The sequence below is a fragment of the Sceloporus occidentalis genome, unplaced genomic scaffold (genome assembly GCF_023333645.1).
Source record: "Sceloporus occidentalis isolate IW3139 unplaced genomic scaffold, rSceOcc1.0.p SCAF_5, whole genome shotgun sequence".
In the NCBI taxonomy this organism is placed as follows: domain Eukaryota; kingdom Metazoa; phylum Chordata; class Lepidosauria; order Squamata; family Phrynosomatidae; genus Sceloporus; species Sceloporus occidentalis.
Window position 1 is genome coordinate 166,215,120 of NW_028316985.1, and position 14,398 is coordinate 166,229,517.

Sequence of the window (14,398 nt, forward strand, 5' to 3'; positions counted from 1 at the left end):
TTACAAAACAATACAAATGTTTCTACCAACAAATCTTTTCCCAAAAAAAGTTTGGTGCTGTCAAGGAAAGGAAATATGAAAAAGAAGGGGGGGGGGGGGGGAGAAAGGACAAAGGCAGTTTTAAATGTAAAAAAAATAAAAAATGTCACCCAGACAATAACTGTCTTAGTATACAGAAAAGTTCAAATAGCATAATAATGAAGGCTAGACTGTCTTTGATAGAAATAACATGACATATAAACCAACGTAAGATGAACATTAACTCAATAAAGTTGCATCTGGACAAAAAAAAAATCTAATTTTAATGAGGTCACCAATAACAGTGAAGCAGGCTGTAAGAAAACCGCTGAAAAACGTTGTCTAGATCTTGTGCTCGTGTTGGATAATTAATTTTATTAAAGAGAGAGAGGAAGAGAGCATTCACTATATAAACCCGTGAAGTTGAGATACCTGGTCTTAATCCTATTTAAATCTCTTTGCAGCAAAGAAGACTTAATGGGAATAAAGCCAAGTATTTATGGGGAGAGGAATTAGGTCAGGTCTAAGTGGACTGGATTAACACTTGAGTTGTTTTGGATTGGTCCCTAGTTCATGTACTTCATTTATGGAAAGATGTTTCCTTTTGGCTTAGATATCACATCTGAGCAGGCAAACTGTGGCCCGCCCAAAGTTGTTACAGCTCAAATTGCTAATTTTGCTATTTGGAGTGTGGCAGTAGTGAAGGAGATAAGAAAGTTGCCATTGTGTTCCAGTGCCTTTGAACCATTATGTTCATGTGCCAGCTGTAATTTTCTTAAAAAAAACAAACCCAGAAAACATGCCAGTGAGCTATGACTATTTCAGTCTCTTTTCTCATAGACACCACAGACCCAGGAAGAGATGGAGCTCTATCTTCTAGTGGTGAGTAAATTTAATGTGCTCTTTCCATTCCAAATTATTCATGCATGGCTTTTCAAAACTGGGAAACATGCTTTGTGAGCCTTTTACCATGGGTATTCAGATATTGCAATTGAACCCTTGCTCATTTTGTGTACATGCATGCCCAGATTGTTGATCTATACCAGGGGTTGGGAAAGGGCAGTCTGTAGGCCATTGTATAGTCCAGAATGTATCCTAGGAGACCCTAATCTCTTCCAGAACCCCCTCAATTTAAAATTCAGCCAAAAATGGCTAAAAAGAAACCTTCTTTAAAAATATCCAAATAGCCACTTAAATGTAGCGGTTTGATTCCTATGGGACCATAAGGTGGTAAGGATTAAATAATAATAATTAGCCTGCCTCTCCCTTTCGGATCGAGGTGGGTTCCAAGCAAAAAAACCAAAAAAACAAAAAAAAAATATCAATTACAAATACAGTGTTGTAAAATTCCAATCCCCATTCCCAACAAAACCAACAAATTATTCAGTCTAAAAACACTTCGGATTAAAATTCCAATCTAAATTGGAAGTTGCCATCTCAGTCTATAAACATACATACACAAATACATATAAGGGATGTGCACATGTTATACTAACTATGTCTTCATTTATTCAGATATCTCTGAGAATCTCTGTATTTTTTCCACTTATAGATAACTCTGCAAACACAGACCAGGGGGGAAAGGAAGATTCTTCTTACAGTAGTGAGTAAATTCCATGTATCCCAATTCTCCATTCATTGTTTTTGTTTGCCTAGGAGGTAGCTTCTGGAATGTAATTGTCAGCCTTGTCAGGAGCCACTGGTCTAGAAACCTAATCTGCCTGTCTGTCTAGTCCTCTGCAAAAGAGAGACCAGAATATAATGGACTCAGACTGACACTGCTTTCCCCTTCAGACTGTGAATTTCTTCCTGAGGACTCAGTGGGGGAAGACTGAACCACATCACACTCACACAGAGCAGACATAAAAGACAGGCGTGCATCATGATGGTGGTGATGATGATGATGATGATGATGATGAAAAAAGAATAATTGGGGGCAGGTGAGGGCAAAGAATTTGAAGTGTGCTGCCTTCTGGTGTTTTCTGCCATCCTTTAGAACCACAAACATTTGGGAGCTACTCTTAAAAAACCATCAAGGCTAAATCTAACATTCTACAAAATGTATTTCTGATTCTTTCAAGTCATAAGATCTTCAGACTTTAGGTTCTTCAGACTTATAAACCATATGAACTTTATCTCTTCTTTAAATGGACTTACATTTGAATTGTAGACATTATCTTATCCATTTCTGATTGTTACCTTGATGTTTTTTTTTTAAGTTTTAGAGATGGGATACCTTACATTATGTTTACTTTTCAATATTTTTGCTGTATGATCATTTTCTAGGTTGTTTATATAGTTTCATTATTTCACTGGATGTTTCAATTGTATTACTGTAGGAAACACATGCAGTTTATGACTTTAAAAACATTTTGCATTATTGTTAAATAACTAGACTTTCCTGGTTAGTCTTTTTAAAAACATTGTAGGGAATCCTGGGAGTTCAGGGAGGGGCATTTAGAAATCTCCACCAGATAGCTCTTCGACCCTACTAAACTACAAAACCCAGAATTCCAAAGAATGTTGCCATGCCAGTTGAAGTGGAATATGGAAGCATAAGAATGTAATGTGAGAGCCCCCGACTCTATCCACCTTTAATGCAGTCTTATTTCCTATTGCTTTCAACTTTACTGAGCATTATCAGCTTTTCCAATGAGTCGTGCCATTGCATGATATGTCCTTTAAAGGTTAGATTGAAACCCAGAGTGGATTTACTGGTCCACTGTCGTAATGCCAGCAGCCATCCACTGCATTCAAGCAGATGATCTTGTCTTCGGTAAAGTAGGACACAGTTGTCCCAGTCTTCAAGAAACTGCACAATTTAAATACTGGTACAAGAGAAACATGAAAACAAAATGGTAAAGTCACAGGATTTTCTTGAAAAGTCTCTACAATCTAGCAAAGTTATAAAACAGCACTAACACTCACCATAAAGCATGGTGGACTACTCATGCATTCTTTAAAGAAATTGACTACTGCAGAAAATATATAAAACATGCTGCCATCACTTCCATATCCCTGGTGGTATGAGCTAAGGACTGTGCAGCTGATTTGGCCAAATCCCAAGTAACCAAGCAAATGGAGCTGAATCAGACTAGATCAGCAGAAAACGGGCCAGTTTGATTCAGGAGTGGAATGGCAGAGTCCAAAGCAGGTTGGGCCAATCTAGAGCACTGAAAATTAAAAATAAACAGGGAAGGAACAGCCATTGTGTCTCCAACACAACCATACAAAAACACCATGGTTTTCTGGATGGAGAGGTGGTATCAGGGAGTCGGGTTTTGCTCATTGACATCTCTAGTGTGCAATTTAGAAACAATACCACAAATACCATGCACAGTGCTTTTTGTGCGGGATTATGTGTAGTACTTGAAGTTATATCATCTTAACCCCTTTTAGCATCTCTTCATTCTGTCTTACTAGCAAATCACGCAAGAGCTGTGGTAGTGGTGGTTGAGAGCTTGCTAAGTCTTTTAATTTTCTTTTGTTTTGAATAGCCTAGGTTAATCTGTTTGCCTTTTCTGTTACTTTGATGAGGTTTAATGAATCTTTGTGAAACATATTTTCACCACCATTACCACCACTCCAATGACCCTTTTTTTGTTGCTGCTGCTGTCATCAGGAAAGAAAGGTTACTGCCTGGGACCACTTTGAACAGATGCCATGAAAACATATGAAAAATGCCCCCTAGAATGTGTTTCTTAAATGGGAAAAAACCCTAACTAGAAGAATCCTGGAATGTCAGGAATCTTTGCACTTTGGAAAGTATTTTATGCAAAATCTGCTTTGTTTTGTGTAGAAATCAGCATTTTCTAATTTGGGGTCCAAAATTATGGATTTTACTATAACCCATAGATAAGCCGAGGGTAAAATTTTGGGGCATATAGCAAAGGATCTAAAGGATGAAGCAAAGCAAAACAATGTCAAATAACTTACAAAATTCCAGCAGACATAACTCTTTGTGCTTACTTTTAAGGCTGGATGCATGAAAGAGTAGAGGGGATCAGTGCTTCCAGGACAGATTATACTCTTGCTTTTCACCAGGGGATAAATCCTTCTTTTAGATAAGAGTTAAGATACAGTACTTAAATTGATCCATGGATAAGTCGACTCAGGTTTTTTGGGTCAATTTTTTGACCTAAATTTCTAAATTTTTACATGAATATATGTTCCAAAATGCTGAATAGTCTTCACAACTTGTAAGGCTTTCACACAGCAAGAAGAAACTTGCTAAAATTGTTCGATTCTTTCAAGAAGAGAAACAGCAAAGAATTACATCCCTACTTCCAACAGTGAAAAGCGCCTTTTTGAGTGCTATACTGTGGCATCAGTGTTGGAAAATAAAGCTGTTCTGTTGACTTCTGGGAAGCTTCAGAACTGGTACAGGAACTTTCTCCTGACAAAAATGGCTTTTCCTACTTCTCCCCTCCCAACACCATTGCTACACACCACCAAATAAGTGGCTTAAACCAGCGAAACAGATCATTACACTGTCATAAGCCATCAACAAGCCATATATTTGCTAATGTGCTTGTTGATCCTTTCTAGGGTAATGATGTTCTTAATTCACATGTGGAAATTGTTATACAGCTTGAGACTTGAACCAAAAAAAAAAGTATCTACAGATGCAGGCTTTATAGAAAACATACATCTATTTCTTACAGAGGCCTTTAGGTGGGAGGAGGAAGAGACACTATTTTCTTTCTGCAAGCCTGCCCCCTAATGGTTGCACTGAAACACAGAAAGTGTAGCAACTTTACGTTGGACATTCTCTTCTGCTGCAAAATACTTTATCATGTTGGGCAGATGATAGATTGGAATCTCTTACCACTTTGGCCTAAAATCTAGGTAATTTACACTAAATTAACAGCAAGGGTCTGTAATTTCCAGTGGCATAACAATAGCATTTTTGCGTCTAAATGAAAATATTAGAATCCCTGACCTGTAGCGACCCTATGTAGAATTGTATTCCTGTATGCAAGCATTGGCTGATGGGGTTGATAATTGGCCCTGCTCCCCACAAATTACATCGGATTCCAATAAGTGAATCCCTGGATTCTGATCAAAATCCATAGTAGATCTTGCAGGCCTGGCATCTGTCCAGTGCTGCCCCATGATACAGTGGACCCTTGTTATACGCTGGGGTTTGGTTCCAAGATCCCCTGCGTATAACAAAATCTGTGTATGCTCAAGTCCCGTTAAATATAATGACATAGCAAAATGGTGTCCCTTATAAAAAATGGAAAATCAAGGTAAATTTATACTTTTTTGGAACTTTTTCAAACCGTGTATGCTTGAATCCGTGTATAAAAAATCCGTGTATAAGAAGGGCTGACTGTATTTTGTTGCCTTGGGGGGAAAGTCTAGATTTGTTACTCCTCTCCAATCACGTACAGAAGTAAACTGGTATCTGAACGTCATTTCAGCAAGAGCAACGGGGCAGATTCCTCCACTAAATCTGAAGGCTGTAGTCTAATTTAGGGAATGCCAAATGAACACACTCAACTCTATCCTTCACAATAGCTGAATGGCTGAGAGGCTCAATATTGCCAATTGAGTTGGTTGCCTTACCATGCCTAATGATGGGGCCAGTTCTAAGTCTTTCTTCCCCTAATGTAGAGGGTGATCAGAGAAAGCACTGTAATTCAACTTTTTGATATTTAAATTTCCAGTGGGCCCTTAGTATCTGCTGAGGTTTCATTCCAGGATCCCTGTATATAACAAAATCTGTGGATGCTCAAGTCCCATTAAATACAATAGGTAAAATGGTGGCCCTTGGATAAAATGGCGGAATAAAGGTTTGCTTTTTGGAATGTATATATTTTTAAAATATTTGCAAGTTGTGGATGCTTTAATCCATGGAAAATGGAGAGCTGGCTATATATATATATATATATATATATATATATATTCATTTGTAAAGTTGACAATCTTCATGAATAATTTTTCTTCATTACATGCAGGTATTATTTTGCCAGTCATCATCGCCGTGATAGTAATATCCCTCGCTATTTTTCTTCTGATGGCTTTGTACAAAATATGCTTGAAGACAACTCCTGGTATTTATTCAACTTTCTCTTTTTTAAGAACAAAAATTTATATGTGTTTTTGAATATATTATTTGTTTTAATTTTAGCTACCAAATATTTGGTAGACTATTGTGCTCTAAACCAAGGCTGCAGAGACTTTTCAATTCAAGGGGAAATTGTATGAATATATATCATATTCCCTGATATATCATTCTGAAATGAAAGTCAACTTTTTTTCTCTTTCCAGAGAGGCAAGAAAATGGAACTGAACAGTAAGTTGATGCCCTTTCCTCCTGTCTTTCTTGATCTTTCATGTCAAAGCAAAGAAATCTGTAGCTGCAGTGTCTAATGGTTCAGTTTTTTAAAAGAACTGTGACATTTTCCTCACTTGGGTTGCTGGAGAAATTAATTCCATCTGAATTTTTATACAAGCTTGTCAAATTTTCACCTCCTAAACCTATTCATGAATAGGTACGCACTTGTGCACCAAAATACACACTTTCTCCTATACCACAGTGAGTTTGCAACTTATACAGTGTGGACAAAAAGTGTAAACATCAGGAAAAGTGTATACAGAAATGTGTATGTTTTGGTAAATGTGTATAAATGTTTTAAAGATGTTTTTGCTAAATTTGCAAAGGAAGTGGGTCAAAAGAGTCAAGGAAATGAGAAAGTAACCAGTTCTTGATGTTGGCATGCAGCCTGAGTGCTTCCCACTGATCAGAGTGGAAGAAGTTTGTTATATGTTTCTCAATAAATGAAGTCTGTCAACACACACAGAAGTTCTCACACACACATCAGTCACTCTGCCTACTAGCTGCCTATGGACAAATTTCAGCAGCTCTTAATTCAGATTCACGCAGTTGTAACTACAGTTATGTGCAAATTACCCAAAGAAGTAATTGCTGGGTGCCTTCAAGTCATTTCTGACTTATGGCAGCCCTAAGGGGACCCTATCTTGGGATTTTCTGAGGCTGAGAGTGTGATTTGCCCAAGGTCACTCAATGGGTTTCCATGGCCAAGCAGAGACTCAAACCCTGGTCTCCAGAGCCATAATCTAATGCACAAACCACTACACCATGCTGGTTTTCCAAAATACATTATTCTGAAAAAATCTGAGGATTTCTTTTCTTCTAACATAAATATGTCCACATTGCGGAATTTTCCTCTAACATTCTCCATCATTTTTGTGGTAGCTGCTACTTGCATCCAAACACAGTGACATGTAAAGACATCAAGACCAGGTCCTGATGGAAGATGCAAAATGGTAACAATTATACGGGGGAAAAGAAATAAGCAACTCAAAGAAGCAATGCTCCTAATAGTGAGCTTCATCCAAGAGACTTCTCAGTTTTGTTTTTTAAAAAATTCTTTTTAACAACAAATCAGTACAACCAGAAAAGAAAAAAAAAAATACCAAAAAAGACAAAAGCAAAACAAGTTACAACACAGTAAATCAAGCATCACATTGGCTGGCATCCTGTTGGGAAGTTATATCATTGTAAACCATATTACAAATGCATAAAATTGAATTGTGCCATTGCTCAATGTTTGCCTTTTCAGGCAAGCAGCAGAGATGTAGCTGTGCCATTTGGACCACTGCACAAGCAGAGACAGCAGTGTGGCCATTTGTGCAATGGGTCCAATGCACAATATACATTGACTTACAATGTGAGTCCCCACTGCACACAGGACATTTTGTGTGCTGCCCCTCTGCAGATCATTGCATCTCACTACCATGGTTGTGTATTATATATCAGTGATGTAAAGTTACACATCACACCCTCTGATGCAGGATTTTGGCCATTGGTCTTAAATTTAGTCCAGAAATTATTACATGAGAGATACTTAATGAGAAACATGTATGAAATGGATGAGACCCCAAATGATCATTGATCAGGGCCTCCAAGAGAAATTTTGCAAAATTCAGTTCTACCTTGCCACTCTTTCTTTTTTCTTTTCCTAACATTTTTTGCTATCTTGTCTTGTGAGAATACATTCAAAATAAATGTTGTTGGGTTTTTTTCAAAAAGAACTGCTACACTGTGATAGCTCTCTGTATCCTCATCTTCCTAATAAATTTGCCAATTTGTTTTAAATGGAACACCCTGCAACATATAATCAGATTTGTTTTTTGCCATCACATACCTCCAGGTATAGCTTGTTTATATCTACTTTGTTCACAAATCTACATTTTATTGTTCCCTATACATTTCTAACTTTTTTTTTTTGCTCCTCTCTGATTTTGATTACCTTTTGCTCTCCCTAAATTATTGTTTCTATTTCAGGCACATTTTACAAGACCCATTTTTCGTAAAATCCTCAAGAAACCTAAAGGATTTCTCCTTCCTTTTGAGGTTTCTCTGTCTACAAAAAGGGTAGATGATTTCAAGAGCCGTCTACGCACAGCTCTACTCACAACTTGTAACAGTATACCTTATATGGCATAGCTGTTGGTGACTGTGTTCACCAGTTTGGTCTCATTTGGATCATAAAGTTTCAGGTGTTTGGCAGCTGAGAGGATTTATTTCTTTCATTCCTCTAAAAACAGTTTCTTGTTCAAGCAATATTACTCTTCCATAACTCATACAGTGGCTTTAGCACTCTAAACAAATTTGGCAGCTGCCATCCCAGTTAGTTTACTCTTGCCAATATATCCCCAAGTTTTGGAACAGAAGGGGGTGTTTTCACTTCTCAAATAGACCATATGTTATCTTGACTTGGACTTACTCTACCTTCTTTTCTCTTCTGTTCCAAAAATTCAATCTTGTGCGGGCAGAAGTTTCATTTTTCTCCATTAAATCTAGACTTAATAATGTCCAGATGGACTCCCTTGAAGATTTCAACATATTTCCCTACTGTTGACCCAGATACCAAACTGTCATCCATAAAAATAATAACATGTTCAACTTCCCATTTTAGCTCCTTCAGTTACCTCTGGATGATCTTTGAGGCTCTGGTGTGATCCAAAAATGCAGTCATTTAAAGCAGGCTCTTCCAGATGGCACTTCATGCTCAACTTGGCCCTTCTTTCAGCTAGGGTAGAAGTTTTTCCAAAATGTATTGTGTCCCTGTAGAGTTTAGGTAATGCAGTTGCTGTTTATAGTGTCATACACAATATTCACCTGGAAAATGTATCTTTATGGGAATTTCAAATGCAGTCCGATAAGCCTCTCTGGAAAAAAAATGGACAGAAGTTTGGATGTATCCTTGCTTGTGGAAAAGTCCCACTAAACTAAGATTTACTTTGAAGTATGTACTGGCAATGTAAAACATACTTGTAATTTATTTTGTCCTCAGTTTTAAAAAAGGGTATCTCAACATATGGAGACTCCCTTGTCAAGGAAATAAGATTTTCTAATCTCAGGACTTTTTTGTGAGATATTAATTCAAAAACAAAATAACAAAAAAAAACATTTTTTGCACAGAAATCAGGGTGCTTGGCACAAAATATAGTGTTCTGCACAAAAATGTGGCGTTGAACAAAAACCAGCTTTTGTACAAACAAAAGTTTTTATGAAGAAGCCCAAACATGAAAAGGCATAAAAAAATGAACCAAAAACTCTCATAATCTCATCTAATGGGGAAATCACTTTTTAAATTGTTGATTCTGGCTGAAAACAAAGGAAGGACCAAAAATTCATATCCCAGACGCATTGGCTCAGTGAGAGGAAGAAGAGATCATCTTGTTCCTCCCCCAGTAATTGCTTTTCTGTACTGGGGGAGGAGAAAACAGAGAGAGCTTTCCTTCCATGCCTGATGCTGGGGGAAAAATGGCCTCTCTTTTTTCCAGCAAAGAAATGCAACAACCTGCTGGGGAAATAGAGCTATCTACTGCTCCACCTGCAGTCTGCATGGTTTCCGTGCTGAAGGGAGAGTCTCATCTACTCTGTGTGAAAACACAGTAGGCTGCTGGGTGAAGAATAGGGCAATCCTTTGCGCAGTGTGGAACCCAGCAAGTTGCCTGTGGAAGGAGAAATCAATCTGGTAGTACACTTGGGATCTATTACAAAAGAGATGAAAGACTGTGGCTTGCAAGGGAGCCTTTCCCAGCTGGACTCAGACCAAAGTCCATCACCTTCCACCCCTTGACTTGATAGAATCCTCTTCCAAAAATGCACTCTTGTTTGACATCACATTAACTGCCATGCTTCAATGCCATGGAATTCTAGCAATTGTAATTTTGTGAGACATTTAGCCTTTTCAGTCAGAGAGCTCTGATGCCACAATAAACTACCAATACCCAGGATTCCATAGCATTGAGCATCAATTAAAGTGGCATCAATCTGAATTATTTTTTCAGTACGGATGTAGCCTTTATCATTCATGATTTTTTAAAAAGTTAACATTTTGGTATGTCCCAACAGAGCCCCATCCGATAAAGAGAACGTGAAACTTATCTCTGTTAAGACAACTTCTCCAGAAACTGGTAAGTCACAGTTGCCTACAAACAGTTGTGCTCTGAAGTTATCAAGAAGTGGAAACTGAGCTTTTAAAATATTTGTCAGGGTGTAACAAAACATCTAGTTGGAGATGTAATATTGCTAATGTGCCTTATCACACGGGTTTGGCGTTTTGTCCCATTGTAGCTACATTTTGAGTAGAAGTAATCACATGAATAAATTTGGTTTTGGAAAGTTCCTTGATATTCAGGGACCTTGTTATTTTGAATTATTTACCTATTCCTTGGAATTTTCACACCCTTTTGACTCCTTAGACATTGATACTTCATTAATGGAAATATTTTTTTTCTCTACCTGCAATTCAGTGGATAGAAGATCTAACAAGCAAATATTGAAATAATGATGTATAGATGAATTTTACAAATGGACTTATATTCAAACATTTGGCCAACTTTTATAGAAACTTATGACTGGTTATTTTCCCAGTCATATGACTGAGTTATGACTTGTTATTTGTATTTTAGTGCTCTTGTTATAGTAGAAGAGTATTGTATGTAACTGTGACGCGTTACAGACGGGCCCAAGAGGCGCCATCGTCGCGCCGTGATTGTGCGCGAGGGGCAGCGCTTCCTGACGCGCCTTGCCCCTCGCGTGTAATGAGTGCGTCAAAATGGCGGTGCCCTATACAGATGGGCGCCGCCATTTTGATCTCGCGGACGCGCAGCGTCCTGACGTCATGCCCCTGAAGAGAAGCCGCGAGTGCGCGCATTGGCACTTGCGGTGTCTCTTCCAGGTTGCCGGAAGGAGAGCGATTTTCGCGCTCCTTTTCTGCAGCACGGAGGAGTCGCGCGATTTGGCTGCTGCGACTCCTCTGCGCTCCAACTGGCAGCGGCCCGAGACCGCCCTTTTTGGGTGGTCTGTAACGGGCCTGAGATTACTTTTTAATGTAAAAAAAAATGTTTTTTAAAAATATACAAGATATCCAGTTTTTACCAGTCCTCTTGGCCTTCATGGCTGGCTTTTGGAAATGTTACTTGTGGTAGCTAAAATGTTACCTGTGTGGGCTAAAACTCCCAGAATCCCATGAAGACTGAGTTGTTCTCGGAGTTCTCAGAGTCCAAGTTGTTTGGGAATTCTGGGAGATGTTGTCCAAAAAAAGTAACATTCTGTTCAGTATTTTGTGCTGTGCCTGTTAGTGGCATACACAGGCATAGGTGAACCTTAAGCCTGTGTATGTCTTTTTTTAGTCAATGCAGAAGTTGCTAGAGTAAAAACCCCATATCCACAGATTCGGTATCTATGGTTTCACTTATCCATATCTGAAAAAATATGTTATCTCTGGTCATTTGTATGTCCCCCAATGTGGTTATATGGTATTCTTGGTCATTCATCTCATTGAAGATAATAGGGTTCTCTATTATCCCTGGTTTCAAATATCCATAGGGGTCTTGAAATATATCCTCCATGGACATGGGATCATACAATATTTCCTTCCTCTTTCCACAACAACCAAAGCCCTTTGGACTGTAGCACTGCTTGCAACATCCTCATCACTATTCTGTACATTCTGGAAAGTGGGGAAAGATCAGAGAAACATGTCGCTATGTCCTGTAGCCAGATACAACATAAGTACATCATCTACTGAGAAATCTGGAGGGCCTCAGCAGCCTTTTTGCGTCTAGCTACATATGTTTCTCTGATCTCCTCTTCTGTCTCTCCATCAGGGATGGAATGACCATGGGGGAGCAGAAGCAATGACTTGAAAGCAAATGCAGGGATTGTTGAATGGTTAGCTATAGTGTGGTTCTGCATGCACTTCACTGAGCCCTGCAGGATGCCAGCCCTAGTATTATCTATCCATTAGCCTTTGTACTTTCTAACTGACAGCAAGAGGAGACTCACACAGACAGTTATTTGCCTTTGCAACTCCCATGGTTCAATGTTATGAAATTCTGGGAATTTTAGTTTCTTGTGGCACCAAAGAAGGCTGAATCTCACACAGAACTACAATTCCCAGAATCCCATAGCTTTCAGCCATAACAATTAAAGTGGTATCAACCTGGATTATTTCTGCAATGCAGATGCAGCCAAAGAGAGAGCTTTCAGTACCTCTGGAAAGTTCCACATCTTCCATCCTGGCTAAAAGTTCTTCTTTTGCAGAATAAAATGCTCAATAAACTCAATAGTGAATAATGTTGTGTGCATCACATACTATATTTGGAGAACATCTGAGTCATAGCCACTTGAGGGACCTTATTTTTCTCTTCTGTCTTATACTCCAGTTAATTCAATTTGTATTTAATATACTGGATTTATGAAAGTTTTTAATACATTTTCAACTCACTCATGTTTCTATAAGTTTTAAATCCACTTTTGCATTAAGTTGTATAAAATATTTTGTTTTTCATTTAAACTGGCTTAAAAGGAAAGACTTTTCTGCCTCCAAATCTTGCTGGGATACTTCCTTTTTCTACATGTGATCACATCTTCATCTAGGCCAAGGCATATATGGAGAGTTGTAGGGTTCTTTTTGGCTCACCCCACCGCTCCCAGGCTGCAACCTGTCCCATTTTCAGGAGCCAGAGATAATGTTCCCATCAGTTTGGGGCATTATTTTTGGCTGTTATGGAAAGAGACAACAACAACAAGCCGAATAGTTCCTCTCCCCCACCCCCCCCCCCCCACCCCCGCCATCATTTTGGCCTCAAATACCAGTTCTTCTTTGGAGAGGGTTCAGCCACTTAGTACTCCCTCACCCTCATACAAGTGGCCCATAGGCTGCATAATTCCCATCTCTGCTCTGTGCCTTCAAATGAGACCAACTACACAAATTCAGACAAATGGGTAATTGTGAAATTACAGCTTAGTTCTGTAGCCAAGTGCATGACTGTGTTAACATGTAATGCCGCCATAATTTAAGAAACTTAACTCGAGTTAAATTCAAGTAGTTTATAGGAGCTTAATTAATCCACTTTTCTTTAAGTGAGGGCACAACTGGTAACCCTGTTATATTCAGGCTATTGATTTAACTGTTCACTGTCATCAGAAGCTCTCCCATATATTTGTTCTTGTTGTTAGCTGCCCTCAAGATGATCTTGACCCATGGCGACCCTGTGGATGAGTCATCTCCAAGACCCCCTGACCTCCACTATTCTGCTTGGTTCCTGTACATTCATATCCATGACCGCCTTAATAGAGTCCATCCATCTAGCATGTGGCCTTCCTCTCATTCTACTTCCCTCCACCTTTCCTAACATTTTTGTTTTTTCCAGTGAGTCATGCCTTCTCATGATGTGTCCAAAGCCTAAGTTTTGACATCTTGGCTTCCAGAAAGATTTCTGGCTTGATCTGCTCTAGCACCCATTTATTTGTCTTTTTGGCTGTCCATGGGATCCTCAGCATTCTTCTCCAGCACCACATCTCAAATGAATTAATTTTCTTCCTATCATGTTTCTTAACTGTTCAGCTCTCACATCCATACATGGCAGTGTATGATGATTCTAATTTTTTGCTCAGTTGTATATCTTTCCATGTTAGGATTCTTTCTAGTCCTTTCATAGCTGCCCTCCCCATTCTTAATCTTCTTCTGATTTCCTGGCTGCAGTCCCCATTTCTATTAGTGTTAGATCCCAGGTATGAGAACTCTTTTACTATTTCTATTTCTTCACTGAGTAGGTTGAGCTTGTGAAGGTCCTCGAGGGTCATTACTTTTGTTTTCTTTATGTTGAACATCAAGTCTATCTTGGCACTTTCTCCTTTGATCTTCCTTAGTAGGTGTTCCAGGTCTGTGAGGTTTTTTGCTAGTACTATGGTGTCATCTGCATATCTTAGATTGTTGATATTCCTTCCTCCTGTTTTCACTTCTCCTTCTTCTGTGTCCAAGCCTGTGTTTCTTATATGTTCTGCCTACAAGTTTTTCTTCATTGTGTAGGTTGAACTTGTCATTAT

General features: G+C 38.7%; 1 protein-coding gene across 5 annotated transcripts in view; it reads left to right on the forward strand.

Annotated features, from left to right (window-relative positions):
• Positions 1–14,398, forward strand: part of EMCN (endomucin) — a 74,134-nt gene that overhangs the window by 53,066 nt on the left and 6,670 nt on the right. For 4 of the 5 annotated variants that reach the window (XM_089526067.1, XM_089526063.1, XM_089526062.1 and 1 more), the window contains 5 exons: positions 844–900; positions 1,571–1,621; positions 5,982–6,077; positions 6,295–6,319; positions 10,415–10,476. In XM_089526067.1, coding sequence (XP_089382193.1) covers positions 844–900; positions 1,571–1,621; positions 5,982–6,077; positions 6,295–6,319; positions 10,415–10,476 — 291 coding nt within the window. The remainder of the gene's footprint in view (positions 1–843; positions 901–1,570; positions 1,622–5,981; positions 6,078–6,294; positions 6,320–10,414; positions 10,477–14,398) is intronic. The other variant, XM_089526064.1, reaches the window with a different exon arrangement.